Source organism: Chlorocebus sabaeus, chromosome 12 (genome assembly GCF_047675955.1).
Source record: "Chlorocebus sabaeus isolate Y175 chromosome 12, mChlSab1.0.hap1, whole genome shotgun sequence".
In the NCBI taxonomy this organism is placed as follows: Eukaryota; Metazoa; Chordata; class Mammalia; order Primates; family Cercopithecidae; genus Chlorocebus; species Chlorocebus sabaeus.
The window spans coordinates 112579179-112604153 of record NC_132915.1 but is presented as its reverse complement, the minus strand read 5'-3'; the positions used below and the strand labels follow the sequence as shown (position 1 = coordinate 112604153).

At 60.8% G+C, this 24975-nt stretch overlaps 1 protein-coding gene across 1 annotated transcript in view; it reads left to right on the top strand.

Moving 5' to 3' along the window:
• The window catches only part of CCDC187 (coiled-coil domain containing 187), a 55265-nt gene that overhangs the window by 5178 nt on the left and 25112 nt on the right, over positions 1–24975 (top strand). The window contains 9 exon segments of the mRNA XM_073022096.1: positions 2981–3456; positions 4677–4775; positions 7795–7902; positions 12805–12939; positions 13459–14621; positions 15051–15145; positions 18371–18966; positions 19430–19523; positions 22749–22861. Of these exon segments, the coding sequence (XP_072878197.1) occupies positions 3066–3456; positions 4677–4775; positions 7795–7902; positions 12805–12939; positions 13459–14621; positions 15051–15145; positions 18371–18966; positions 19430–19523; positions 22749–22861 (2794 nt within the window). The 5' untranslated portion in view covers positions 2981–3065.

The following is a 24975-nucleotide window of genomic DNA, read 5'->3' as shown; positions in this document are numbered from 1 at the left end:
GGTCTGAGTGGGTATGAACCCAGCTAGGCCTGGAGCCGGATGGGGACATGGCTGGCTGAGCCTGGCTGCAGGGCTCCCGTGCTGCTGGGGACAGGGCAGGCCTGGCTTGCCCAGGGGATACCCCTTTACTCGGGCTGCAGCCTCTGCCCAGTGGCCGTCTCGGAGCCTTGCTGTTCCTGTCCACCCCATGCAGAGCAGCCCCAAGCCTCGTATCCCAGCAGGCTGAGTCTCCTGGGGGCAGGCAGGGGCACCAGCTGGTGCAGGCTGTGAGCGGTCCCCCTGGCACGGACATCGGCAGAGGGTCCTGGACAGATGGAACCGCCTTCGGGAGCTGACATGCGTCTCCTGATTCAGAGCTGTGTCTGGAAGCCTCGGCCGGTGACCAGGCCAGCGGGACCGATGCTCAGCTGTCCCCCGGGGCAGATGGGGAGGAGAAGGAAGGAAGCTGGCGGTGGGGGCGACTCACAGGACCTCGTGATGCTCTGCTCGCTGGATTTGCTTTTCCGTTCCCAGGCATTTGCTGTCATGATTTTGTTCCTGGCCACAATAACGCATTTCCACGGCTGTCCTGCTGCGTTTATGATTCGGCTTCTTCCAGAGCCTCCAGGCAGCTGCTGAGTGGCTGGGTGGTTTTCCTGCTCATGGGAAAAAGGGAGCCACCAGGCCTGGCCTCTTCTGCTCATAAGGACCCTGCCCCTGTCCCTTTATGGGAGCAGGGCTGAAAGCCCAAGACCACTGCTGATTTGGGAGCCTGAAGGCCTGGCAGGGAGGTGGCAACCTGTCAGCAGGGGGACCAGGTCTGTGCGCCACTCAGATGGCCCTGAGGTGCAGAGGTGGCAGAGGGATCCCTGCACAGACCCAGGCTCTGTAGGAATGCAAGGAGGCTGGAAGTGGAGCTGCCTTCTGGGTGCCTGAGAGCTGTCCAGGCTCCGAGGGCGGTGGGGACCCTGCGGTCACACCACTGGTTCCCTGAAGCTTCCTGTAGCATCCCAGACATGCTCCCCAGGGCGTAGCAGCCCGAGAGTCATCCTTGTCCCTGCCTCATCACAGGAATGGGCTCATGCCCTGGCGCTAGGAGGGTGCAGACAGGCCAGATGGGGGTGGAGGTGGCCGCACCTCGCATTACACACAAGGCCTGCCTGTCCTTGGATGGCTCCTCTCTCCTTCCCCTCCGAGGCTGCTGGTGGCTCAGCCTCTGTGCCCTGGATGCCCATGGCTGTGCCTGCCAGTGACCAGGGCCCCGTTTGGCTCGGAACCTCCCCTGAGCCCTGTGCCTACGGGGGGCTGGGCTTGGGTGGCATCTCCAGGCGTTCACCTGGCGGTTCCAGAGGACAGGTTCTATGGAGTGAGCCGAGGGCCCTCTATCCTTCATGCCTGCCTAGACTTAGGGAGTCTTTTGCTGCAGACCCCCCTTCTCTGGGGTCACTTGGAAAGGGGCACCTTAAGGGCCATTCCTGAAACAAATCCGTGCTCATTATCACCTCAGCTCCATGCCACTGCCACACCCTGCAGAGGTGGGCTCACTAGGTGCTCACAGTCCCAAGAGGCAGTGGGGTGGGGTCCCCAGGCTCCAAGGTGGCACTGCCAGTGGGAGTGGGGAAGGAGCTGGGAGGGAACTGGGATCTGAGTCCGAGTTCCCCCTCAGGGACTACAGAACCACGTCCTCCTCACCACACTGACCCACCAGGGTCCTACTGGGGTGTGCCGAGGAGGCCAGCGGGGGCTCCTGGCCTGGGGCAGCACCTGGCATCTCTGCCACTATCACTGTCAGCAAAGGGTGCCTTCTGCCCTGCACCAGGGTGAGCCCAGAAGCCAGCGTCCCTTCCCCTGCCCAGCCCCGTGAAACTGAGAGGTGGCGGCTGATGTGTTTCTGTTGGGATGTCTGGGCTGGGCCCCACAACTGCTGGGACCTCTGTGCCTCAGACTGAATTGAGCCTGACCCTGACCTGGGGTTAGGCCCCGCCCCCACCAACCAGAAACTTGCCCAACCCTGACCCCACAAGCCCAGCCCGGCCCTATTCCCTCCCTGCATGCCATTCTGGACCTGGGAGGGCTGGGTGGGGCACCGCTGAGAGCCCCAGCAGGAACTGAAGGCCTGAGGCTCTGTCGCTGAGTGACAAGGTTATTATGCTGTCACCAGGCCAGCCGGAACTCTCCCCCACCCCATCAAGAGACAGCTCATTAGGAAGGCCCCAGCTGTGGCCAGCCCAGGGCCGGGCTGCCCACCGTGCCAGCCCAGTTTCAATGACCCACCTGAGGGTTTCCATCGTGGGCCAGGGGACCGGCACAGGCGGGCATCCGGAGCCAGGCAGCGGCCAGCCCATCCTGGGCAGGGTCGTAGGCGGGGCTGCAGGCCTCGAAGCCGTCATGTGAAGGGAGCAGCGACCCCAGGCAGGTCGGGCCAGGCTGGCCTTGCACCTGCTCACCCCTTGGCCCTGCGGCCATGCCAACCCTGGTCATGGGCACGCTGCCCACCCGCCTGGGAGACACGCCTCAGCTCGGCCACAAGAACAGCTGGAGGCAGGGCCTCTTCTCCCATGGGGCCCCAGGGAGAGCAGTCGACTGGGAGGCTGGTGCCAAGCCCAGGTAGCATCTGCGTGGACTCGGGCGGGGGGCTGCACTGCTGGCAGGTTCCATGCCTGCCCCGGGAGGCAGCGGCTCTGTGCGAGATACGAGGGTGTGGGGTCAGAGTGCTGTGGTTGCCTCTGACTGTGCCTTTGGGCAGGCAGCCCGGCCTCTCTGAGACTCAGTTTCTCCATCTGTAAATGAGGCCAATCATATTGCCTACCTCAGAGGGGTGTGGTCAGGGCTTGAGAGAGAATGCTGGGGCTGTCCTTGAGGTGGGGTACGTTCCAGGCCCTCCTCTCCACCTCCAGTCTGCACAGCAGGCATGCCTGGGGAGGTGGGGCCAGTCTGAGCAGCTCTGCTCGGCACTTCCCCACCTGCACGTCTGACCCGCGTGTCCGCTATTCCCTCCCAGGCTCCACGCACCTGCAGCCAAGGATGACGTGGCATCCCTGAGGTGGCCCTCCCAGCAGCCGGACCCACCCTGGGCAGCTCCCCACATGGTCGGGTCTGAAGACCTCGAGGAGCCAGGCCCCTGGGGGAAGGCCCGCAGCCTGCCCATGTGGTCCACAGGCCCGGAGGTCAGGGATGGGGACAGCTCGGTATCATCGGGCCGCCTCTCGGGCTCTTCGGGGGGCCATGAAGTGTGTGTGTCCTGGAAGGAGAGGCCGCCCCAGGTGTTGAGGCCCCAGTGGCGGCCCAGAAAGAGTGACCCACGGCTGGAGCAGCTGAGAGACAAGATCCGGGCCCAGGCGTGGCAGCAGGGGAGCTGTACGTCCCTGGGCACCTCAGCCCCCTCCAGCACCTCCAGACGCCACAAAGCCTCCACGTTGGCGCTTAGGAGGAAGACCCAAGAGGCAAAAAATCCCCCTCCAGCCCCTGCATGCTCAGGTCAGTGGCCGCTTTGCCAGAGAGGGGCAGGAGGGCTGTGAGGCTGTTGGGAGGGTGGACAGCGGGCAGGATCGGGCTGTGCTGGGCACGTGGTGGGGGCCAGCCGGGTGTATGCAGTGTGCCCCCAGGGTGGGGATTAGGAGTCATGAAGGGGTGCTTCTGAGCCGGGTCTATGATGTGGATCCCTCCCTGGAAACGGCAGGGGAGTGGTGGAGATGCCAGCGCCCAGGATGGGGGCCACACAGGGCCTGCGGGACTGGGAGAGGGGCCTGGTCTCTGGACCTAGAGGCTGTGCCTTTGTCCCTGTAGCCTGGGGGATGCTGCATGGTCAGGTTTGTGGGGACTTAGGTCAGGAGCGTCCTAAAATGTCAGCCTGGGATTTGGAAAGTCTGGCAGCTTCCCTCCTGCAGGGACAGGGTGGGAGTGTGGTGGGGGTCTTGGCTTTGGAGGGGTCAAGGGTGGGAGTGGTAACTAAAGAAGTTTGGAGACCGGGCGCGGTGGCTCAAGCCTGTAATCCCAGCACTTTGGGAGGCCGAGGCGGGTGGATCACGAGGTCAGGAGATTGAGACCATCCTGGCTAACATGGTGAAACCCTGTCTCTACTAAAAAATACAAAAACAAAAACAAAAACAAAAACAAAAAAACTAGCCGGGCGAGATGGAGGGTGCCTGTAGTCCCAGCTACTCAGGAGGCTGAGGCAGGAGAATGGTGTGAACCCGGGAGGCGGAGCTTGCAGTGAGCTGAGATCCGGCCACTGCACTCCAGCCTGGGCCACAGAGTGAGACTCCGTCTCAAAAAAAAAAAAAAAAAAAAGAAGTTTGGAAACAGCTTCCCTGTTGGACTAATGTTGAGAGCCAGTCCTGTGGATTCTCTGTGTCCAGATATTTAACTCTTTTCCTAAGAAAACAGGGAAGATGTTTTCCTCCTTTATTTTATTTTATATTTATTTTTTATGTTTTTATTTTTTCGAGATGGAGTCTCGCTCTGTCACCCAGGTTGGAGTGCAGTGGCGTGAGTGTTTCATGGGGACAGAGCTTCAGGAGGCAGAGGTTGTCATGAGCTGAGATTGCACCACTGCCCTCCAGCTTGGGTGACCGTGAGACCTTGTCTCAAATAAATAAATAAAGGCTCTTGAGCTGCTGCCAAAATGGAATCTTTTCTTGGAAATTCTTCATGGATCTCTCTCCTCACGCTGCCTTCTTGTTTTCACCCTGTTCCAGGTTTCGGCATCTTGAGCGCGGCTGAGCGCAGAGTTGAAGCCAAGGCCTCCCGTGGCCAGGGGTGCGCGCTGTCCAGGGTCTCCCAGCACCAGGTTCCTGGTGAGTGGCTCTGTGGCTGGCTGCCCTGGTGCTCCGGGTTACATGCTCAGGCCATGATATGGGCAGCACGTGCTGGACCACACTCACAAAGACACAGGGTCAGGGAGGACCCCAACTGGAAAGAGGCCAAGGGGGGATTTGGAGCCAGACTGCCATTCTCTGGAGCCTGTGTTCTAACCCTCTGCCTCTCCGGTGGGGCAGGAATCCAGGCAGGCCCTGCAGGGTAGGGGAGTTGAACAGGGGCATTATTTTTTTTTTCTTCCCCGGAGAGATCTCCTGCACAAAATAGGCAAGGAGTTTCCTGTGTGGCCTCATGCCAGCCACAGGGAGTGGGCCTGGGGCCCTCCAGGTCCCTGCCAGCTCCTGGGCTCGCTTTTCCGTCTTGCAGATGCGAGGCATCCAGCCCACAGAGGAAGAGACGTTGAACCATTGGCGGGCTCCCAGGCCCGTGAGGAGGGAGCCGGGGCCAAGGGCCAAGGGCCCCACCAGATTTTTTTTTTTTTTTTTTTGAGACGGAGTCTTGCTCTGTCGCCCAGGCTGGAGTGCAGTGGCCCGGATCCCAGCTCACGGCAAGCTCCGCCTCCCGGGTTTACGGCATTCTCCTGCCTCAGCCTCCCGAGTAGCTGGGACCACAGGCACCGCCACCTCACCTGGCCAGTTTTTTTTTTTTTTGTATGTTTTTTAGTAGAGACGGGGTTTCACCGTGTTAGCCAGGATGGTCTCGATCTCCTGACCTTGTGATCCACCCGTCTCGGCCTCCCAAAGTGCTGGGATTACAGGCTTGAGCCACCGCGCCCGGCCCCCACCAGGTTTTTACTCACTCATTTGTTTGACAAATGGGAGGGGTAGGATGGAGGGGGCAGGAGCTGCTGCTGGGGGCTGGAGGATGTGGCCTTCATCCCGGGCAATGGGAGCCGTTGAGTCCTAGGCCGGGAGTGGCCGTGAGCTGGGCTTGGGCAGGCTGGCTCTGCTGCCGGGGCAAAATGGATGCAGGAGGCTCTCCCCAGTCCGGAGAGAGGCAGACGCCGGCAAGATTCCTGAGACCCAGAATGGAGGATGGGGGGCTTGGGAGCAGAGGCGTTTCAGGCTCAGCACGGGGAATCATGTGCGTTTTCGCGGGGACAGTTGTCACCCATCCCAGCAGTGCAGTGCTGGCCGGGTGTGCCCAGGTTGATGGTTTCTTCATGAGGTCTGGTGGGGCAGCAGCCACAGGCACGCATTTGGGTGTGTCCCTCCCATGTGGTGTGTGAGCCAATGCAGATGTGGGCGGGGTCCCGGACTGGCCGTCAGAGAGCAGGGGACAGAGCCCCCTCCCTCACCCCGCAGTTGCAGGGGCACTCCGGCCCGTCCGGAGCCAGTTCCGCCTGAGCCCTGTGGTCAGCGCCAGTGTGTTCCTCCCTCCTCTGCCTTCCAGGGGACCCCAGTGGCATCGGCTTGTCCAGGTGGCCACTCTCCCTGCCCCTGCCCTGGGTCAAGTTCAGGGTCCAGCAATGGGTCACTCAGGGACCTCAGCCACTCCATCCTATCAGTCACCGGCTCCTGGCAGCCTCATTTTCATGCTCCCAGTTTGAGAACTCTCCAGAAGCAGGCATGGAGGAGGGCCCTTTTTTTTTTTTTTTGAGTCGGAGTCTCGCTCTGTCACCCAAACTGGAGTGCAGTGGCACGATCTCGGCTCACTGCAAGCTCCACCTCCCAGGTTCATGCCACTCTCCTGCCTCAGCCTCCCCAAGTAGCTGGGACTACAGGCACCTGCCACCACACCTGGCTAATTTTTTGTATTTTTAATAGAGACGGGGTTTCACCGAATGAGCCAGAATGGTCTCGATCTCCTGACCTTGTGATCCATCCGCCTTGGCCTCCCAAAGTGCTGGGATTACAGGCATGAGCCACTGCGCCTGGCCGGAGGGCCTTTTGTTTAAGTGCCCAGTTCAGTGGCGCTAAGCACATTCGTAGTGCTGTGCAGACATTGCCAGCCTCCATCTCTAGAACTTTCCATCTTCCCAAACCAAAGCTCTGTCCCCACTTACTCTCCATCCCCGTCCCCCAGCCCCTGGCACCTACCTTCCTACTTCCTGTCTCTATGGACCTAGTGACTCTGGGGACCGTATAGAATGGGATCACAGTCTGTGTCCCTTGCAGAGGACCTGGCTCTTGAGGCTCCTCCCGCCAGCAGAGTTGGGGTCTGGAAAACCAAGGGACAGGCCCAGCCTGGACCCAGCGGCGTTTGGAGGTTCAGACGCCTGTGGGCCAGGGTCCTCTTCTATGGGTCCCCACCCGTGGGACACCCGTCAGACACGGCAGGCTCTCGCATGGTGGCTTCCCAGATGCGCCCCCACCCCAGCTGTGTGGAGACTAAAGCTTGGAGGCAGGGAAAGATGACCAGCGAGCTTCCGGAGCCAGGCCCTCTCGGTGGCCGCTGCACTCGCTGCAGGACTTAGAGCAAACTCCACCCTCTGGGGTTCTGCATCTCCTCCCCATGAGCAGAGGGGTCCACCCCGCCATGCCAAGGCCTCTCCAGGTCTTGCCCTTGCTCTTCCTGGCCCTGGTCCCAGAGGTGTTCAGTCCGCTGCTGCCACTCTGTGCATTCACTTGGGTCCTGGCCGGTCCAGTCATTCATACACTCAGCAAACAGTCCTGAGTGCCCATGGCCCGGGCCCCCAGCTGGGTGCTGGATTCAGAGATGAGAAACTGGTTCCTGTCCTCAGGACCTCTGGGCCTGGAGGGGAGGCCGCCAGACACTCGGGAGGGAATTTGAATAGGTATGCCCGGTTCTCTAGGGAGGAGTCCCCAGCGGCAGTCCCCAGGCAGAGCACTGTAGGGGACGTGACAGTCAGACTGTGCCACGTCCCCAGCGTTAGCCGCCCACGCTGGCTCTCACCAACAGGGACCAGGACCGGCAATGTTTATGACTCTAGGAACTGTGTTTGTACAGGACCCCAGGGCAGCCATGTGGCAGGGCCTGTGTGTCATTTTACTGCTCACCCTCCCTCCCTTCCTTCCTTTCTCTTCCTCACTGAAGTTCTAAGGGAAAAACCCAAAAGGGCCAAGAGCAGTTCTTGCAAAAGAGAGAAGACTCCGAAGTCACCCTCCCCTAGAAGACCACCCAGAGACAAAGACAAAGACGAAGGTAAGGTTTGCTATTTTGGGGCCCTGGCACACTAGGTGTATATGATCCTGGCGCACACTAGGTAGGCAGATGGCTTTCATTTCTGGAGCTGGGGCTGGCCGGCCGGACTGCCACGTGCACAGGGTCCTGCAGGGCACCTGGGATCGGCAGGCCCGGCTGGAGCGTCAGGGCTGGTGTCCCAGGCAACTGGTGACCTTGGCCACCACTGGAGCAGCAGGTGGTTCCTGTCTGGGCAGGGACGTGTCCCTTGAGACAAAGTAGAAGTCCACAAAACACCGGGCACTATTGTCCTCTCAACACTGGGAGACTGGGCGAGTCTAAGGAAACAGAGCCGTTCAAGCACACTGTAGCACGCATTGGCAGCTCATGGTACCCACAGCTCATACCACCTGCAGCTCATGGCACCCACACCCCATGGCACCCGCAGCTCACAGCACCCACAGCCCACAGCACCTGCAACTTATGGCGCCCACAGCCTACACCACCCGCAGCTCACGCCACCTGCAGCCCACAGCTCTCCAGAGCAGTAACAGATACTGGCATGGGTGCACGTGCGGTGGGCAGCTCAGGGCATGCTTGGCCGAGGGAGCTGTGCCTGCTTTGTCAAGTGGGCACATATAATGAACAAGCCCAGAACATCTCCTCCACCTGCACACTTGGGGGTGGGAAAGGGTCTTCTGCAAACCCCATTCCCTCCAGTAGCTTGGGGACTCCGCACAGGCACATGGGGGTGTGGGTCAGCCATGCGCTTGCGTTACGATTAATGTCATGCGTGTTTCCCGGAGAGTCCAGTCAAGTAATCCTGTGGTCACAGAGGAATTTCTGATCCAGGCATTTCCCCTGCTGAGGACAGGGCAGAGGTATCAGAGACCCAGCGGCCCAGCCTGGGCATGGGTTTCAGAGATGGCAGGGTGAACCTGAGAGCGGCCCCTGCCCTTGAGTGGGTGGGCGGCAGGTAGAGTCCCTCCGGGGCTTCCCTCTGGGGCATCTTCGTGGTCAGGGGAGTGGTGTGGCCAGCGCCCACACTATGTGGGCCTCCTGCAGCCTCCTGGTTCCCCGCCAAGGTCAGCAGTCTTGCTCCCATTTTGTAGATGAGGCAACCGAGGTTCACAGAGCGTCCACAGCCTGCCCGGGGCTACACAGGCAGAGGCAGAACCTCCCACCCGTCCAGCCCGAGGCCAATGCTCTTAACCTGGGAGCCCAGCCGTGTGCACCTGGGGCCACGCCTGGGCAGCTTGTCAAGGCCACCCTCCAGGCGTGGATCCTGGGGCCCCCGAACCACGGGGTTTTGGAGATACCAGCAACAGCCCCCAGGTGGAGTGAACACCACCCACTGGGCTGAGATTGGCTCTGTGGGAGCCTCACTCTAAGTTTTAGCAGTGCCAGCTTGCCGGCCTCTCCCGTGATGCTCCATGCCTCAGTTTCTCCACACTGTGTGCAATCACAGCCCTGGGGCCACGGGGAGGGGCACTGCGTGGCGTGCGCTCTGTCCGTGCCCGGGTGCCTGAGCGTCTGTCCCATGTCATCAGTCACCGGCCCCTCTGCTCTTAGGCAAAGCGGCAGCTTCCAGGCGAGCGTAAACGCCTCTGTGCCCACACCCAGAGAGGACGCGCGGGTTAGGTGGGAGCTCGGCGGGGCCGCAGGGCTGCCAATGTGCATTCAGCGGGGCCAGAGGCCGAGCAGGAGGGGAAGGCCATCGAGGGACCCTAGCACCAAGAAGGTTCCGGAAGGCTGTGGAAACATGCGTACAATATAACAATTTTCTGCATGATCACCCCCTCGTTCCCCCAGATCTTTGGTTTGTTTTATTTTAATGGCTCAGTTGAAAAATGACCTGCTTTCTGCCTGACACCGGGTCAGAGGGCATGCCACCGGCCGCATTCATCATCGTAAGCACCATGTCACCCTGACAGTGTTGACCATTAGTTTCTGTCAGTGACGAAGTCACAGCTGGGCTAAGGAGAGATGAGTTTCAGTTCAGAGGTCAGAGCCACAGGACTTGGGAATTGGATGAATTAGAAATTTGCTGTAGTTAACAAAAAATTAAATCACAATAGTTATAAAATATTCATCCATCCGGGCCAAAGGAAAATGAAGCCCGATATTTAATTTCAGATTATATCACCTCACTTTGCATTTTTTATCATAGATTCGGTCGGCCCCGGAACTTTGACAGGGCACTTGGGGACTTCATCCATTTCCGCAGATTAAAAATCCTCTCGTAAAAAAATTAATTGCCATTAAACTGCTTAGCGGAAGAAAAAATGTGCCCATCAGGACCCATTTATCGAGCGGGACCCTCTGGCGGGCTGATAGGGAAGTGAGTGGCCAGCGATGGAGGGGCCGGGCGAGCAGGCAGGCAGCCCCTCCCCAGGCAGGCCCCAGCCCAGCACTCCAGTGAGGGAAAGCAGCTGTAGGGACTAGGATGGCGAAACCCCACTGGGGCTCCCCTCCATGCTGGGTCCCCCCCGAAACCCAGCTGTGGCCAATTGGGTCACGCTGACCTCAGCTCCGGCCTTTGACACCACCCTGAGCCAGCGGAATCCTGACCCGCTTCCGGGCCTAACTCCTGCAATGATCGTGACTACCCTTTCATTCTTGTGGCCCTATGGGAGGTGCTGTGAGATACACACCCCATTTTACAGATAGGGAAACTGAGGCATGGATAAGTGAATCACCTGCCTGAGGCCCATGGCTGATGAGTGGCAGAGCCAGACTTAAACCCAGGTCTGGGACTCCTGAGACCACACCCTAAACCTTCCTCTATCTTGGGGTCCTGTCCTAGACAGGGTATGGCCTTAAGGGGTCCTGTCCTAAAGTGGGCGTGGGGCATGGCTTGGGGTCCTGTCCTGCCGAGGGTGTGGCTGTGGGAAACCTGTCCTTGGGGATGTGGCTTTGGGAGGGCATGGCCTGGTGGGCGTGACTGCGTAGCCCATTCCCCTTCCTGGAGAGGTAGCTTCAGGCCTGTGGCTGATGGCCAGGGGTCAGGGCAGTGTGAGGAAGGTGCCATGTCTGGGGGTGCTAGGGAAGTCCCTGATTCAGTCCAGGAGCCTGCCCCTGGGTGCTTAGCTTTCTGGATGGTCCCTGCCCAAGGCACCCTCATTTGGCAGAAAGTCCCCGTTCGTGGGGGCCAGGGCGAGCCCTGGCTGAGACTCCACGGTGGTCTTAACCCCAGGCCGTGGGGTGGAACCGCCCTGGGCTGGGCCTAAGGAAGGGGTGTAGGAGCCAGGGACTCATAGTACGTGTGGTGTTGGCCCTGCAGAGCCAGGTGGAGTAAGCAGTGTGTGTGAGAGTGAATGTGTGAGCGAGAGCACGGGAAGACGTGTATATGAGCATGTGAGACTGTGTGTGGTTGTGTGTGAGCGTGAGTCAGAGAGCATATGTGACTGAGTGTGAAAGTGTGAGAGCATGTGTGGTGTGTGAGAGCATGTGTGTGTGATGTGTGTGAGAGCATGTGTGGTGTGTGAGAGCATGCGTGTCTGTGTGATGTGTGTGAGAGCATGAGTGTGTGGTAGTGTGTGTGAGTGTGAGAGCATGTGTGTGTGAATGTGTGTGAGAGCATGAGTCTGTGGTAGTGTGTGTGAGTGTGAGAGCATGTGTGTCTGTGTGAAAGTGTGTGAGAGCATGAGTGTGTGGCAGTGTGTGAGTGTGAGAACATGTGTGTGTGAATGTGTGTGAGAGCATGAGTGTGTGATAGTGTGTGTGTGAGAGCATGAGTGTGTGGTAGTGTGTGTGACTGTGAGAACATGAGTGTGTGATAGTGTGTCTGACTGTGAGAGCATGAGTGTGTGATAGTGTGTGTGACTGTGAGAGCATGAGTGTGTGATAGTGTGTCTGACTGTGAGAGCATGCGTGTGTGGTAGTGTGTGTGACTGTGAGAGCATGCGTGTCTGTGTGAAAGTGTGTGAGAGGATGAGACCATGTGTGAGCACGTGTCAGTGTGCAAGTGTGTGCCTGTGTGAATGTGTGACCATGTGAATGAGCGTGTGTGACAGCACGTGTGCGGGCTGTGACTGTGAGTGTGCGCGTGCCTGTCAGCACCGGAGTGCGTGTGTGAGCCTGTGAGCCCGTGAGGGAGTTGTGAGCATGTGTGTGAGTGCGTGTGGGGGGCACATGTGTGGGAGCGTCTGAGCATGAGTGTGTGTGAGTGTGCGAGCGTGTGAGCCCAGGGCTGGCCCTGCTTCCGGCCTTTGCCAGGGCCCTCGCGGCTGGGCCCATGGGGCTGGCAGCGCTGATGTTGGCATCAGTGGCCGTGAGCTGGGCTGTGAAGTACCACCCTGACGAATGCCGCTCACCGTGTGACACCGTTTGTGAGCAAAGGCTCGTTTGTACTTGGAACGTGGGGCCGTTTGTTGCCGCGATGCTTGGGACTCCCAGTCTGGGAGCCTTCGCCGCTGCCAACCCATGTGACCACTGACTCTGCTGGCTTAAACACAGGTTAATCTCCTGTGGCTCAGTGCACGTGGCCGGCGGTGGCAGGACCTCCCGTGTCCGTGTGGAGCCTGATGTGTAGCGGGGAGCCGAGGGTGGGGCCGCCGGCTCGCGATTGTCACTCCTGCTGCTGCTCAGTGTTTCTTTGGCACGGGCTGTGTGTCCGGCGTGTGCTGAGAGCTTCACTGGCAGAGCTGTGGGGCAGGTCCCTTTGTCCACGCTTTCCTGAAGACTCTGAGGGTCAGGGAAGCCCCCTGCCCGTGGCCGCCCTGAGACTCAGCCTTGCCCCATGCAGGCTGAGGGTCCCGCTGTGCCCAACAGGGGCCTGGATGTGAGGGATGTGCCCCCCATGCCCTCTGGGAGTGTTGAAGTGGCCTCCTGGGGCTGTGCAGAGCCACCAACCTCCCCGTCCGGGCCAGTGCCCAGAGGGACATGGGGCGCCCGGCTGTGTGTGTATTTTCTCTGTTTAAGATTCGGAGCTGGTTGGTGTTTATGCCTGGAGAAAGGGACAAGCTCTGGTGAGGTCGCTGCTTGGGCCCCCTCCCGTCCTCTGCAGGCTCCATAGCAAGGATCCCTCGAGAGACCCAGCTCTCACCGTGGACTTAGGTACCTGTGCCTCTGCCGTGAGCTCTGTCCTGCTCCGCGGTGGCATCTGGGGGCGGGCACGGAGGAGGAGACGCCCAGGCTCCTGGCTGCCTGGAAGGAGGAGGTGTGGGCGCCTCTCACAGAAGCCTGCAAACACCCTCCAAACCTGCCACCCATTCAACTGGGGACTTTGGGCAATAAGTGTTTTCAAAGCCTAACAAAAGGGTTTCTGTCCCTGGGAGGCTCCATCGGCAGTTCCTAGGCAGGCACGCTGCCGAGGTGCTCTCCTGGCAGGAAGGCAGGATGGGAGCTGGCAGGGGCTCCCCAGACACTGGCACCCTCCACATGTGCTTGGCTACCGTGTGCAGAGCAGTGGCTCATCACACAGGCGTGGTGCCCACCCTCAGAGGGCTTCTGCCCAGCAGGGGCCCAAGGGCCTCCTAGCCGCCCCCACGCTCTTTGCCTCCAGCCTGGGTGGAGGAGCTGGCTTTGCTCTCCCCTCCGCTCCTCTCCTCACCCCTGATGCCCCTGTCTTTGCAGCAGACAGCGAGAAAGTCACAGCTGCCGAGTGCTCGCCGGTTTGTGCCCAGTGTCCCGGTGCCACCTCCGCCCACAGTGACCAGCAGGTGTCCGGGAACACACCCAGCCTGGCTTCCTTCGACCAGCCGGCGACCATCCAGACGGCCATGGCCATCCTACGAGACCTGCGCCAGCAAATCCAGGCTGGTCTAGAACTGGCCCAGACCCGCAAGGGAGGGCAAGAGCTGAGGCCATCAAAGCGGAGGCTGCAGGACGTGGCAAGGAAGGGCCCCTGCAGGGACCCCAGTGCCCAGATATCCTTCTCTAAGAGTCCCTGGGTCATGACAGAGGGGAAGCATTCCTTTTCAGAGAGGGCTAGGAGTTTCCACAGCTGGGAGCCCTGGAGCTCCTCCATCGGACGGGAGTCCTGTCCGCAGAGGGCCTGGGAGACCCAAGGACAGGACCGCTCCTTCCAGAGGCCGGAGAGTCCCCATGAGAGGTTGGGCCACTTCTCCCGGCGGCCCTGGAGTGCGTTGGCTGGGCAGGCCTGCAGTTCGCAGAGGGCCTCGGGGGCCCAAAGACAGGGTCCCTCCTCCCAGAGGCCTGGGAGCCCCCCTGAAAAGCGGAACCCCTTCCGAACCCAGCAGCCCTGGAGTGCCGCAGCCACACAGCCCTGTCCACAGAGGGCCTGGACTGCCTGTGAAGACTGGGAGGCCCTTGGCCCCAGACTGTGGAATCCTCTGGAAAGGCCCAGTCCTCCAGCACAGCGGCCCTGGAGCAGCTACAGCGTGCAGAGGGCCGGCCCCCAGGGCAAGGGCAGAGGCATCGGCTCCCCTGCCTCGGGTGCCAAGCATGCCCTGCCAAGGCCCACTGGGAGCTTCCCTCAGAACCCACCTGGGAAGGAGAAGGACGTGCTACGGCCCTGCCCCAGGCCCCGGGGTCTCCTGGGACCCTCACACAGCTCCGAGTCCTTGCGGGAGTTCATGCGCCAGAAGGCGAAGGCCCGGCGGCGGCAGGCCCTGGAGGAGAAGGCCTCCGCCCTGCGCACACAGGAGCTGAGGAGCCAGAGGCTGCAGGAGGTCTACCGGCAGCAGAGGGAGGCCATCCTTGGCAGGGCGGTCCCCGTGGTCTCCCGGACCACCCCCGGCATCGTGACCTTTGTCCCCAGTTCTGCGCAGTCCGCAGTACGTGCCGGGGGTGGGTTGGGGGGACTCAGCCATGGACCCAAGGCTTAGGCGCTCAGGTGCTGCCTCCAGCCCCCTGGTGCCCTCCAGGGAGTGACCGGGTGAGGGCTGCAGCTGGGGGCTGGGGACTGCGCGGTGTCGCTGCCACTGCCCACAGAAAGCCAGAGGTTCTGTGGATGCCTCCCTGGGGGAGGCCCTGGTGAGGTGCAGGGTCAGACTTGGGCGCCTTTGCCCCTGGGTACAATGGGGCTCCGGAGAGACTCCCTTGGCTCTCACAGCCCCTGAAGTGGGACCCCCGATTCCTGCACGGCTCTGGGAAAGCAGCCTGAGACCCCCGGGGGAGGTCAGGGCCTCGCTCTGAGGCTGAGAGAACTGGGCGTGTGGGCTTCCCAGGCCGGGGGCCTCTGATGGCATTGCCCTCTGCTTTAGGGCCTGGAAGCCTCCGGGAGCCTGGAGTCCCCGGTGCTGGAGTGGAGCAAAGTGACCTCTGGCGTGGTGCTGGGGGGCCAGGAAGCCCCAGGCAGGTGGGTGTGAAAGTGCAGGGGCTGCACGTGCTGGGTGGGGCTGTGGGTGGGCTGGGGCCGAGGACAGTTCTGGGTGCGTTCTGGGGACCTCGTGATATCGCCTCATGACTGAGAGGCTCCTCAGGTGGGGCAGGCTCTGTCCCGCCCGCCCACAGTGCCGCCTGGCTGCATCGAGCAGGCGGTCACCACTGTGCTTGTTCTCATGGAGGCAAGAGTCGCATCAAACTTAAATCCACCACGTTAAAGGGCACATTCTGTGGCATCAAGCACCTTCACCGTGTGCTGTGCAACCAGCACTTCCACTGAGTTCCAGAACTTTCCAACTCCCCGTGAGTCCCACCCTCAGGAGGCAGCCCCTCCCCCAGCCCTGGGGGGAGCTATGGGTCTGCTTTCTGCCTCGAAGGATTTGCCTAGTCTTTTTTTTTTTTTTTTTTTTTTTTGAGATGGAGTCTCGCTCTGTCGCCCAGGCTGGAGTGCAGTGGCCGGATCTCGGCTCACTGCAACCTCCACCTCCCAGGTTCAAGCGATTCTCCTGCCTCAGCCTCCCAAGTAGCTGGGACTACAGGCGCCCACCACCACGCCTGGCTAATTTTTTGTATTTTCAGTAGAGATGGGGTTTCACCACATTGACCAGGCTGGTCTAGAACTCGCAACCTCAGGTGATCCACCTGCCTCGGCCTCCCAAAGTGCTGGGATTACAGGCGTGAGCCACCGCGCCTGGCCTGGATTTGCTTATTCTTGACATTTTATCTAAATGGCATCACGGGGTACGGGTCTGGCCTCTCACACCAAGGATAACGTTTTCCAGGCTCATCAGTGTTGCAGCTTGAATCAGAACTTCACTGAGTCTGTGGCTGAATAATGCCGGCTGTGGGCAGGTGACCTTCACAGCCTTGTGGCTGACGGATGCCTGGGCCCCACCTGCGGCGGCCGTGAGTGGGCTGCACGGGCTGCTTCGGCCCTTGCGCTGTTTCTCTTGGGTACACGCCTGGGAGTGAACTGCATGGGCACGTGCACCTCTGTGTGCAGCTTTCTCGGGCACTTGCACCCCGTTCCCCACAGCAGCCGCCCTGGTTCCCATCCCCCTGCCGGCGCGAGGGTCCCCATCTCTCCTCTTCCTCGCAGCGCTTACTTTTCGGTTATTTTCTGTGTTTCTGTTTTGCTTTGACTACCGTGTATTTTAATTTCTGGAGGGCCCTCCCCCGAGGGCATCGTGAGTCACATACGTGGGGTCTGAAGACCTCCCCCAGCTTTGCTTGGGGGAGTTGAGCCTGGGTCTCACTAGTTTCCAGCCTGGCTCTTGCCCAGGGAGGGCTGTGGAAGGTCCCAGCTTCAGGCCAGTGGCACACACTCTCTGGCCTGGCTTCACGCTAGGCACCTGTGAGGAACTCTCAGCCAGGCCTCCTGCATGCCCTTGGTTCCGGCGGGCAGGGGATGCTGGCTCCGAGGCCGGGGAAGGGGCTCCCACCCACCAGGAGCGTCCCACCCTGGACTCCCTCAGGCCCCTGGCATGTCTTTGGCAGCCGGTGTTGGGGGCTTCCAGTTGGCCCCGGAGCTCAGCTCCCACCCCTCTCTGCAGGACCCGACCCCTCCCTCTGGCTCCTTTTGGCTCCATTTTGTCCTGAAGGTGCTTATTTGGGGATTACTTCCCTGGAGTCTGGGTCACAGGGCAGCCCAGGGGCTGTGTCTGTCAATGTCCAGAGAGACAAGGACACAGGTCCTGAGTGAGCCACTGAGTAAGCATCCCATGCTGGCCCTGCCGTGCCACCCCCTCCCTAAGGGCAGCCCCTCCCCCACTGGCCACCGTCGGGCTCCGTTTGCTCAACGGGATGCTGCCGAGCTTGGTCCTCGTCGTCTTGGGCAGCTGCAGGGCCTCATCTCACTTCATCGCGTCCTTGTCTGTTTTTTTCCCCACCTAAAAAATTGTAGCCGGGCGTGGTGGCTCACGCCTATGATCCCAGCACTTTAGGAGGCTGAGGTGGGAGGATTGCTTGAGGCCAGGAGTTTGAGACCAGCCTGGACAACATAGTGAGACCCCATCTCTATTTTCTCCAGAACTCTTCGTCTTCCCAAACTGACACTCTGTCACCATAAAACACTAACTTTCCATCTCCTCCCCAGCCCTCGGCAACCACCATTCTACTTCCTGTCTCTACGGATCTGCCTGTCCCAGGGCCCTCATGTGAGCGGGAACGCGCTGTTTGTCCTTTTTGTTACTGAAACAGCAGGGGTTTGGTCTCAGTCCTGCCACTGGCCACACAGAAGGCCAATCGCGGAGACAATGAGTATTGCCAGGGAAGAGTCTTTAATTGGGTGCCGCTGCCGAAGAGATGGGGGCTCCGTCTCAAATCCAACTCCCTGCCTGACTGACTAAAGCTGAGGTCCTGCATATCAGGGAAGGAGTGCAGCTCTGTGCAGGAAACGGGAACTAGGGAAGGGTAAAGAAGCAAGCGTGATGCACAAGGAGTCTGGCATCTCATTGTCTGGATGCGGTGACCTGGTGCGTTTCAACTCCTTGATTCTGTCTGGGAGGGCTGGTGGTCGGTTTCCTGAGAAAGGAACTCAGGTAAGACAAATGAAACTTTCTCATGTGTTAAGACTGGCCGGGCTCATTTCTATGTTCATTCAGAAGAAACCATGAAGGTGAGTTCCAGGGAACCATCGGGCCAGTTTCGTTTTGTGCCTGACTTATTCTACCAAAGGTGATGTTGTAGCCTGCGTCGGAACGTCCCTCCTTTTCAAGGCTGAATACTATTCCACCGTGTCGGTGGGCCTCATTTTGCTTCTCTGTTCGTCCCTCGATGGACACTGAGTGGCTTCCACCTTTTGGCTGTTGTGAATAAGGCTGCTGTGAACAGGGGTGACGTCTTTGAGACTCTGACTTCAGCTCTTCTGGGTGCATGCCCAGAGGCAGACTTGCCAGACCCGTGGTCGTTCTATGTTCGACCCAACTGCCTCTCGCTGCGGCAGCACCGTTTTACACCCCACAGGCAGTGCCCGGCATCCAATTCCTCTGTCCCCTCGCTCACGCCTGGCCCTGTTCCTTGCGGCAGCTGTGTGGTCTGTTGTGTGGATACCGTCACCACTTCCCTGGTCCCTGCGGACAGACACTTGGTCGGTCACAGACGCTGCTGTGATGCTCACCCCCACAAAACATGCCTGCTTTCCATGCCCTGCTGGGGCGACCGAGCCCGAGCTGATCTGCCCATGTCTCTCTCCCTGCAGCTTCTGCCTGTGTTTGAACAGAGCCTGGAACCGTGCTGAGACCCTAGAGACCCCAGGGATGGGGGGCCCCCAAGATGAACGGGATGCCCCCGTGCTGCTGTCAGCCTCACCCTCTCGGGGATCCCTGGAGCCCCAGGACCTGACCACCCACTACCTACCCCGCGGGCTGTGCATCTACCTGGACCCAAAGGAGGCCGAGCACCTGGGCACTTCTAGCCCCCTGCACCTCCAACATAAGCAGGCGCGGCTGCAGGCACTAGAGACCACGGCCAAAGTCCTCAAGCAACGGGTCGACAGCCTCACTGCCAAGCTGCAGGATGCCGAGGCACCGGACACTGTCGGGGACCTAGCTGCCAACCTGCTGCGCTTACGTCCTCACACCCTGCCTGCCGCCCCCACGCTCACCGCCCCAGCCTGCCCTGGAGCCTTGGGGCCCAACGGGGGCAGAGGGGCACCTGGGGAATGGGCGAGCGTGCAGCCCCAGCCCCTTCTCCCTGCCACCTACTTCCTGGACGACGAGACACTGCCGTGGGGCCCCAGCTGGGAGCAACAGCAGAGTGTGAGCCCGAGGTCCCCCCATGAGAGCAAGCCCCGAGGTAGGCCGGCACCTGGGCCACGGTGACCGCCGGGTGGCCAGGGGGTCCTGTGGGCTGGGAGGAATGGGGACCCTATTTTCTCTCTGAGCCTTGGCTTCCTTCCTGGAAAGGGGGCTAGGAGGACAACAGCCAGGGGTTGTCCAGGGGGTCTGAGCAGCATGGTGTACGTGGGCTCTCCCGCGTGGCGTGTGGAGTGTGTGAGCTCTCCTGTGTGGCCTGTGGCACCCGCAACAACTGTTGCTCTGGTCTTGTCCTCTGGCCAGAGGAAGATCGAGGTTTCTCCCGTGGCTCCTTCCCTGCTGACTCCCTGCCCTTGCTCTAGCAGAGGGGCCTGAGGGCCAGGGAAGCTCCCACACCCTCACCCCTGCAGGTGTGGCTCAGGCTCTCCTGCTGTGATGGCTTGGGTCCCCCGTCCTGTGCTCCCGCTGACCAGGGAGTGAAGCCAGGTGTCCTCTTCTCCAAGGTTTCCCAGAGGAGGGACACGTGGATATGAAACTGGACAAAAGGCTGCAGAGAGGTGTGGCCCCCTTCCAGGCCCTCAGCCCCTCTGCGGGGAGGTAAGCCCACCTGCCCCGCGACCCCAGGTCCCTCTCCGTCCCAACTCCCTCCTCCCCGGGGAGCATCTGTCCTACCCCAGCGCCTGCAGCCCCAGTGAGCCCCACGTGGAAGTGGAGCCCAGTAGGTTCGGTCCATGGGGCATGTGCAGGTGGAAACTGAGTTAGACACTCATGACAGAGGTTGCAGTGCACGCGGCGGCAGCTCCCTCCCGAGCACCTCGGCCTCAGTAGCAGCTGTGGCCTCGAGTCCCTCCTGGGGATTTGTGAACACGTTTGGATCTCCTCTCCTGAAAAACTCCCCTCCACACCTGCCCCCCACCAAAAATCTTCCTCCAAGCCCGCCACCTGCCCAGCAGCCTCTCGCTCTTGCTAGGGTGGGCCGGGATCCCTGTCCCGGGCCTCCTGGCCAGCAGTGCCCTCCTGGTCGCCGTGGCTCCCTGCATGCCACATGCTGCCAGGCCTTCTTGGGCCACTCACGGCCACTCTCACCCCTCTGTCCTTGACCGAAGCACCCGGGTGAGGGACCCCAGCCTGACCTGAGCCGCTTCCCAGGCAGCCCCGGAACCCAGGCTCAAAAACTCAGCACCATGGGCGGGGCAGGCAGGAGGCCAGGTCAGCGGTCATCTCTTGGGAAGGCCTCTGTGCCTCCTTAACATGTGGCCAGGTTCACCAGGGACACCTAGACGTTGGCTCCCCGGACACCAGGGCCTGGGTCATGCCACCCACTCCACCAAGCTGTCTTCTGGGTGGCTGAGGGCGTGAGGGCAGACGCCACGTGTAGCACTAGGGTGCCAGTGGGCACCACAGCAGAGGAGCTGTTGCTCAGAGTCCACATGTGGGGGAAGGGGGTGCCCCCTCCCCAAGCCCAACCTTCCCTCCTTTCCCCGCCCCTCCCCTCCCCGCTGCTGGGACATTTCCTGGCCCGAAGTCTCCCCTGCCCATTCTTCCTAGGAAACCCCACTAGCTTCCTCTCCTGGAGCCTCACTCCTTGACCTCAGGGGATGGTGGGCTTGGTGCCTGTGCCAGGGCCTTTGGGTTGTGCCCCATCTCACTCCCCACCCCAACTGCTGCCCAGGCCCAGTCCAGCCCGTGGAACTGAGTCATTGTGACCAGAAGAGGGCAGCATCGGGCCAGACCTCGCCTCTGTCCCTGCGTTGCCCCGGACAACTTCCGCCCAGTCCTTGAGAAGCAGTGGGGGACGGGGGTGGTGAGAATTTTTGGAAAGGTTAATTTCAGCGCCCCCGGCTCCCCAGGGACCAGCTAGATCTGCCCCCAGGGCCAGACCCAGGCTGAGGTCTCCGCATTCCTGGCCTAGCCTGGGTCCAGCCAGACGGGCGGAGGCGCGGCCCAGGCTCCCTGTGGCGATGGCACCCAGACGTTCCCACCAGGGATGGGCACTGGGCTGTGCCCTCCATCTCCACAGCCCTGCTGAGGCGGCAGAGACACAGCAGGAGGCAGAATCATATTCATGAACCGTGGCCCGGAGGGACCCGGGTTTGTGGAGAGCAGGGATTAGGGAGAGGCTCAGAGGCTCGCTGGGCCCTCCCAAGGCTTCCGCCCCTGCTCCAGCAGCCAGGAAAGGGGCCCAGCCTGTGTCTTCTGAAACAGCTGTTGCCACTCACCACTCGACGGGCGGGAGCTTCAGGGCCAGCGCACGCAGCCTCTGCTGGATCCACCTGCGGCCGCCTCCTGCGTTTCCCACACCGAGCCTCTCGGGAGCCCCAGATCCCGGCTGCCTCTCAGACTGATTTCTTTGTTTGTTTTTTGTTTTTGTTTTTTGAGATGAGGTCTTGCTCTGTTGCCCAGGCTGGAGTGCAATGGCTTGATCTCAGCTCACTGCAACCTCTGCCTCCCAGGTTCAAGCGATTCTCCTGTCTCAGCCTCCCCAGCAACTGGGATTACAGGCACCCGCCACTATGCCCAACTAATTTTTGTATTTTTAGTAGAGACGGGGTTTCACCATATTGGCCAGACTGGTCTTGAACTCCTGACCTCGTGATCCGCCCACCTCAGACTCCCAAAGTGCTGGGATTACAGGTGTGAGCCACTGCTCCGGGCCTCAGACTGATTTCTCAGTTGGGGTGTGAGACAAACACCTGTGGGCCCTGCGGGCTGCTGAGGGAGGGCGTGTCTACCCCCTGCCCGACAACCCCTGGGCCACAGGTATGGGCAGCATCTTCAGCCACTCCAGTGGATTCTGGGTCACTGTGGACCAGGAAGCACAGATGGGGGCCCTGATGAGAAATGCGAAGTGAGGCAAGCTGTGCTCATGGATGCAGGCTCAGCACACACCCCGGATGCAGGCTCAGCACACGCCCCAGATGCAGGCTCAGCACACGCCCCGATGCAGGCTCAGCACATGCCCCGATTGCAGGCTCAGCACACGCCCCGATGCAGGCTCAACACACGCCCCACCCACAAACCCATCTCTCTGTGCACCCCAAAGACCCCTCATCCCAGTAGCGCTGCCTGCCCGTGCCTGGCAGCTCTCCCTCACCACTCAGCCACCTCCAGGGGAAAGGCCGGCAGCCACACCTGGCTCCTGGCTCTGTCAGCCTTGCGTGCTGGCCAGCCTGAGTGGGGGCAGGTGTGTGGGTCCAGCCATGCCTGCCTCCATGGTCACAGCCTGGGTGCTCCCCAGATAGGTTGCCCTGAAGTCTCCAGTGCCAGCCTTGAGCAGAGGGGTGAAGGTCACAGCTGATGTGTGACCCCATTCTGCTCTGGGCCTGGTGGGCAGTGCCCTTAGTAGATGGCAGAGGTGGTCCCGATGACCACGCTGGCTGGGGAGACTCTGACCTTGGCCCTGGGGACCGATGGTGGCCATGGAAGCTGACTGTGCACACCCCTGCTCTCCCTGGGGTCCGAGTACAGTGCCCAGAGCAGCCAGGTTTGGCGCCGGTGCTTACCAGATGTGGGCTGGTAGCCTCGCCTCGGCCCACACCACCATGCTGAGACACATGCTCAGGCCCCACCCGCTCACCCCTGCCTCCCGCTCACCCCTGCCTCCCACTCACCCTTGCCTCCTGGTTCCTAGGCGTCAGGCTCTTCCCCTGCCAGGCTTTTGGCCCTCGGGTCCCATCCTGGGCACACTGTTGGGAGTCTGAGAGCTGCTCCAGGCCACGGGAGCCCAGCTTCCTGCTCAAATCAGGGCTGTCCCCCAGATCTCCCTGCCTCCTGTCTCCTCCACGGGCCTGGCCCTGCCATGCGTGTGCCTGTGTCTTCCAGCTCACACGCGGGCCCAGCCATGCTGCACCCTATCTGGGGCTCCCTGCGACTGGAGGAGATGCCGTCGACTGGAGGGGCAGACTCTGTGGCGCCCTGGACCCCCCAGAGCTGTGGTAAGGGCGACCCTGCAGACAGGCCCTGGGCTGACTGGTCGGGTGGCCAGGGGCATCCGCCGAGAACCCCTTCCATTGCCTAGCACTCGAGCTTGGCCCTGTGGGGTAGAGAAATACTTTTCCACGTGGAGAGCATCCACGCCTCGTTATTAAAGGTTTTGGAGGCTTTCGGGACCCTCTGCGTGCTCTGTGCTCGCCACGCCTGCAGTGATGGGGGCTGGGTGGATGAGACCCACGTGCTTATTTCATGACAGCCATGCCCCATGCCGCTGTGCTCACCCCACCTCCCAGGGCGCTTCCTTACAGTCCCATCAGCCTGGATTCGACTTTTTCTTCTGCTACTGAGTCTTTTCATCCTCGGTTTCCAACAAGCAGTGCCCACTGCCTGGTGCCCAAGGGACCCAGCAGTTGCTGAAGCCCTGGGCTTGAGGCCCTTGTGCTGGCGTGGGCTGCGCTGTGGGACCCTCCTGGCAGGTGGGCTTGGCAGGGCAGCTGGAGGGGCTGATGCAGCCATGGGAAGTGAGTATGGACTCAGAAGGTGGGGGACCCCATTTGCTGCTTCATTGTTGTCTGTTGATTTCTTCAGAAGAACAGGTTTTGAGCATTGGAGTAAAACATGTTCATGTCTAGCGGGGGGAGAGATGGTGAGAGGGTGCACTCCGAGTGAATGGGGGCCCCCATTCAACCGCTACCCCTGGAACACCACCCCCAGAGCAGCCCCAGATAGAACCTGCACCCTCCTCGGCTGGCAGCGGGAGTTCTGAGGAAGGTTCCTGCCCCAGGGCCAGTGCCGGGGGCAGGGAGGAGCGTTTCAGTCCTGGGATGTGGACGCCACGGGCTGGGTTCAAAGCCTTGAGCTGGAGCCCTCCTGGAGGCTGCTTCCCGGTTGGTGGGGGGCTCATAGGGTCCTCCCCAACTGACAGCATCCTCCCAGGGCCCCAGAGCCACACCTGGCAGCTTCAGGGAAGCTGTTCTCTGTGGACCAGCAGAGAGGGTCCTGTGTGTTTGTGCACATGCATGTGTGTGTGCATGCTTGTGTGTGTGCATGCATGTGTGTGTGTGTGGAGGAGAGGGCCTGTCGGGCTCATGCCTGGAGCCCTCTGAGGGAGGAAGGGTCTGCGTCTTTCCCACTCCGGCCCCTCCCCTGGGAGACTCTCCCAGTCTCCAGGACGTGGGAGCCTCTGCACCCCTGGTATGCACCTGCCCCTTCCTTCCACACACACCCTCTGAGCATCACCGCCTGCCTGGCACTGAGGGAGCCGGCCCTGGCCCTTACAGTGCCTGTGTTTCAGGAAAAGTGGACAGTAAGAAGACAAGCAAGGGAGGATACACAGAGGATGGGATCTGAGGCATGAGGCCAAGGGGAGAATTCAACAGGAAGGGGCAGACAGCTCATGTGCTGGGGGAGTTCAGAGCCAGGAAGGCCCCCGCAGGCCTCTGGCCTTAGTTGTTTATGCTGTTGTAACAGAATCCCAGAGACCGGATGATTTATAATGACCAGAAATGTATTGGCTCACAGTTCTGGAGGCTGGGAAGTCCAAGAACAAGATGCCGGTGTCTGGAGAGGGCCTTCTTGCTGCATGAACACAGAGAGGAAGGCAGGGGGGCGAGAGGGGGTGGGATTCCCCCTTTTATAACAAACCTCCGCCCACAATGATGGCATTCATCCATTCACAAGGGCAGAACCCTCATGGCTGAATCATCTCGTGGCCGAATCGCCACCTCATGGCTGAATTGCCTTGTAGTTCAACATGAGGAGGGACAAATGCTCACACCATAGCACCACCTTTCCTCTTCCCAGGAAGTGCAGCCCAGGGAGGTGCAGCGAGCTTCCCAGGGTGCCCAGGGATGGGCTGGGATGGGGCTCTGTTCTCCCACTGCTGGATTTGCTGACTTCTCACTTCCTGAAGGCTGGATGGGCAGGGGCTAGCCGATGTGAGTCATGGACAGTTCCAATGGCCGCAGGACAGCCGCCTCTTGGCCAGGATCTCCCAAGGGGGTTGAGGTCAGAGTCAGGCTCTGCCTTCTCCTTGGAAAGGGCAGCCTGAAGGGGCAGTTTTTACCCCTATACCTCATTCACCATCCTATGGGCAGAAGGTGCAGTAGCCCCAGGG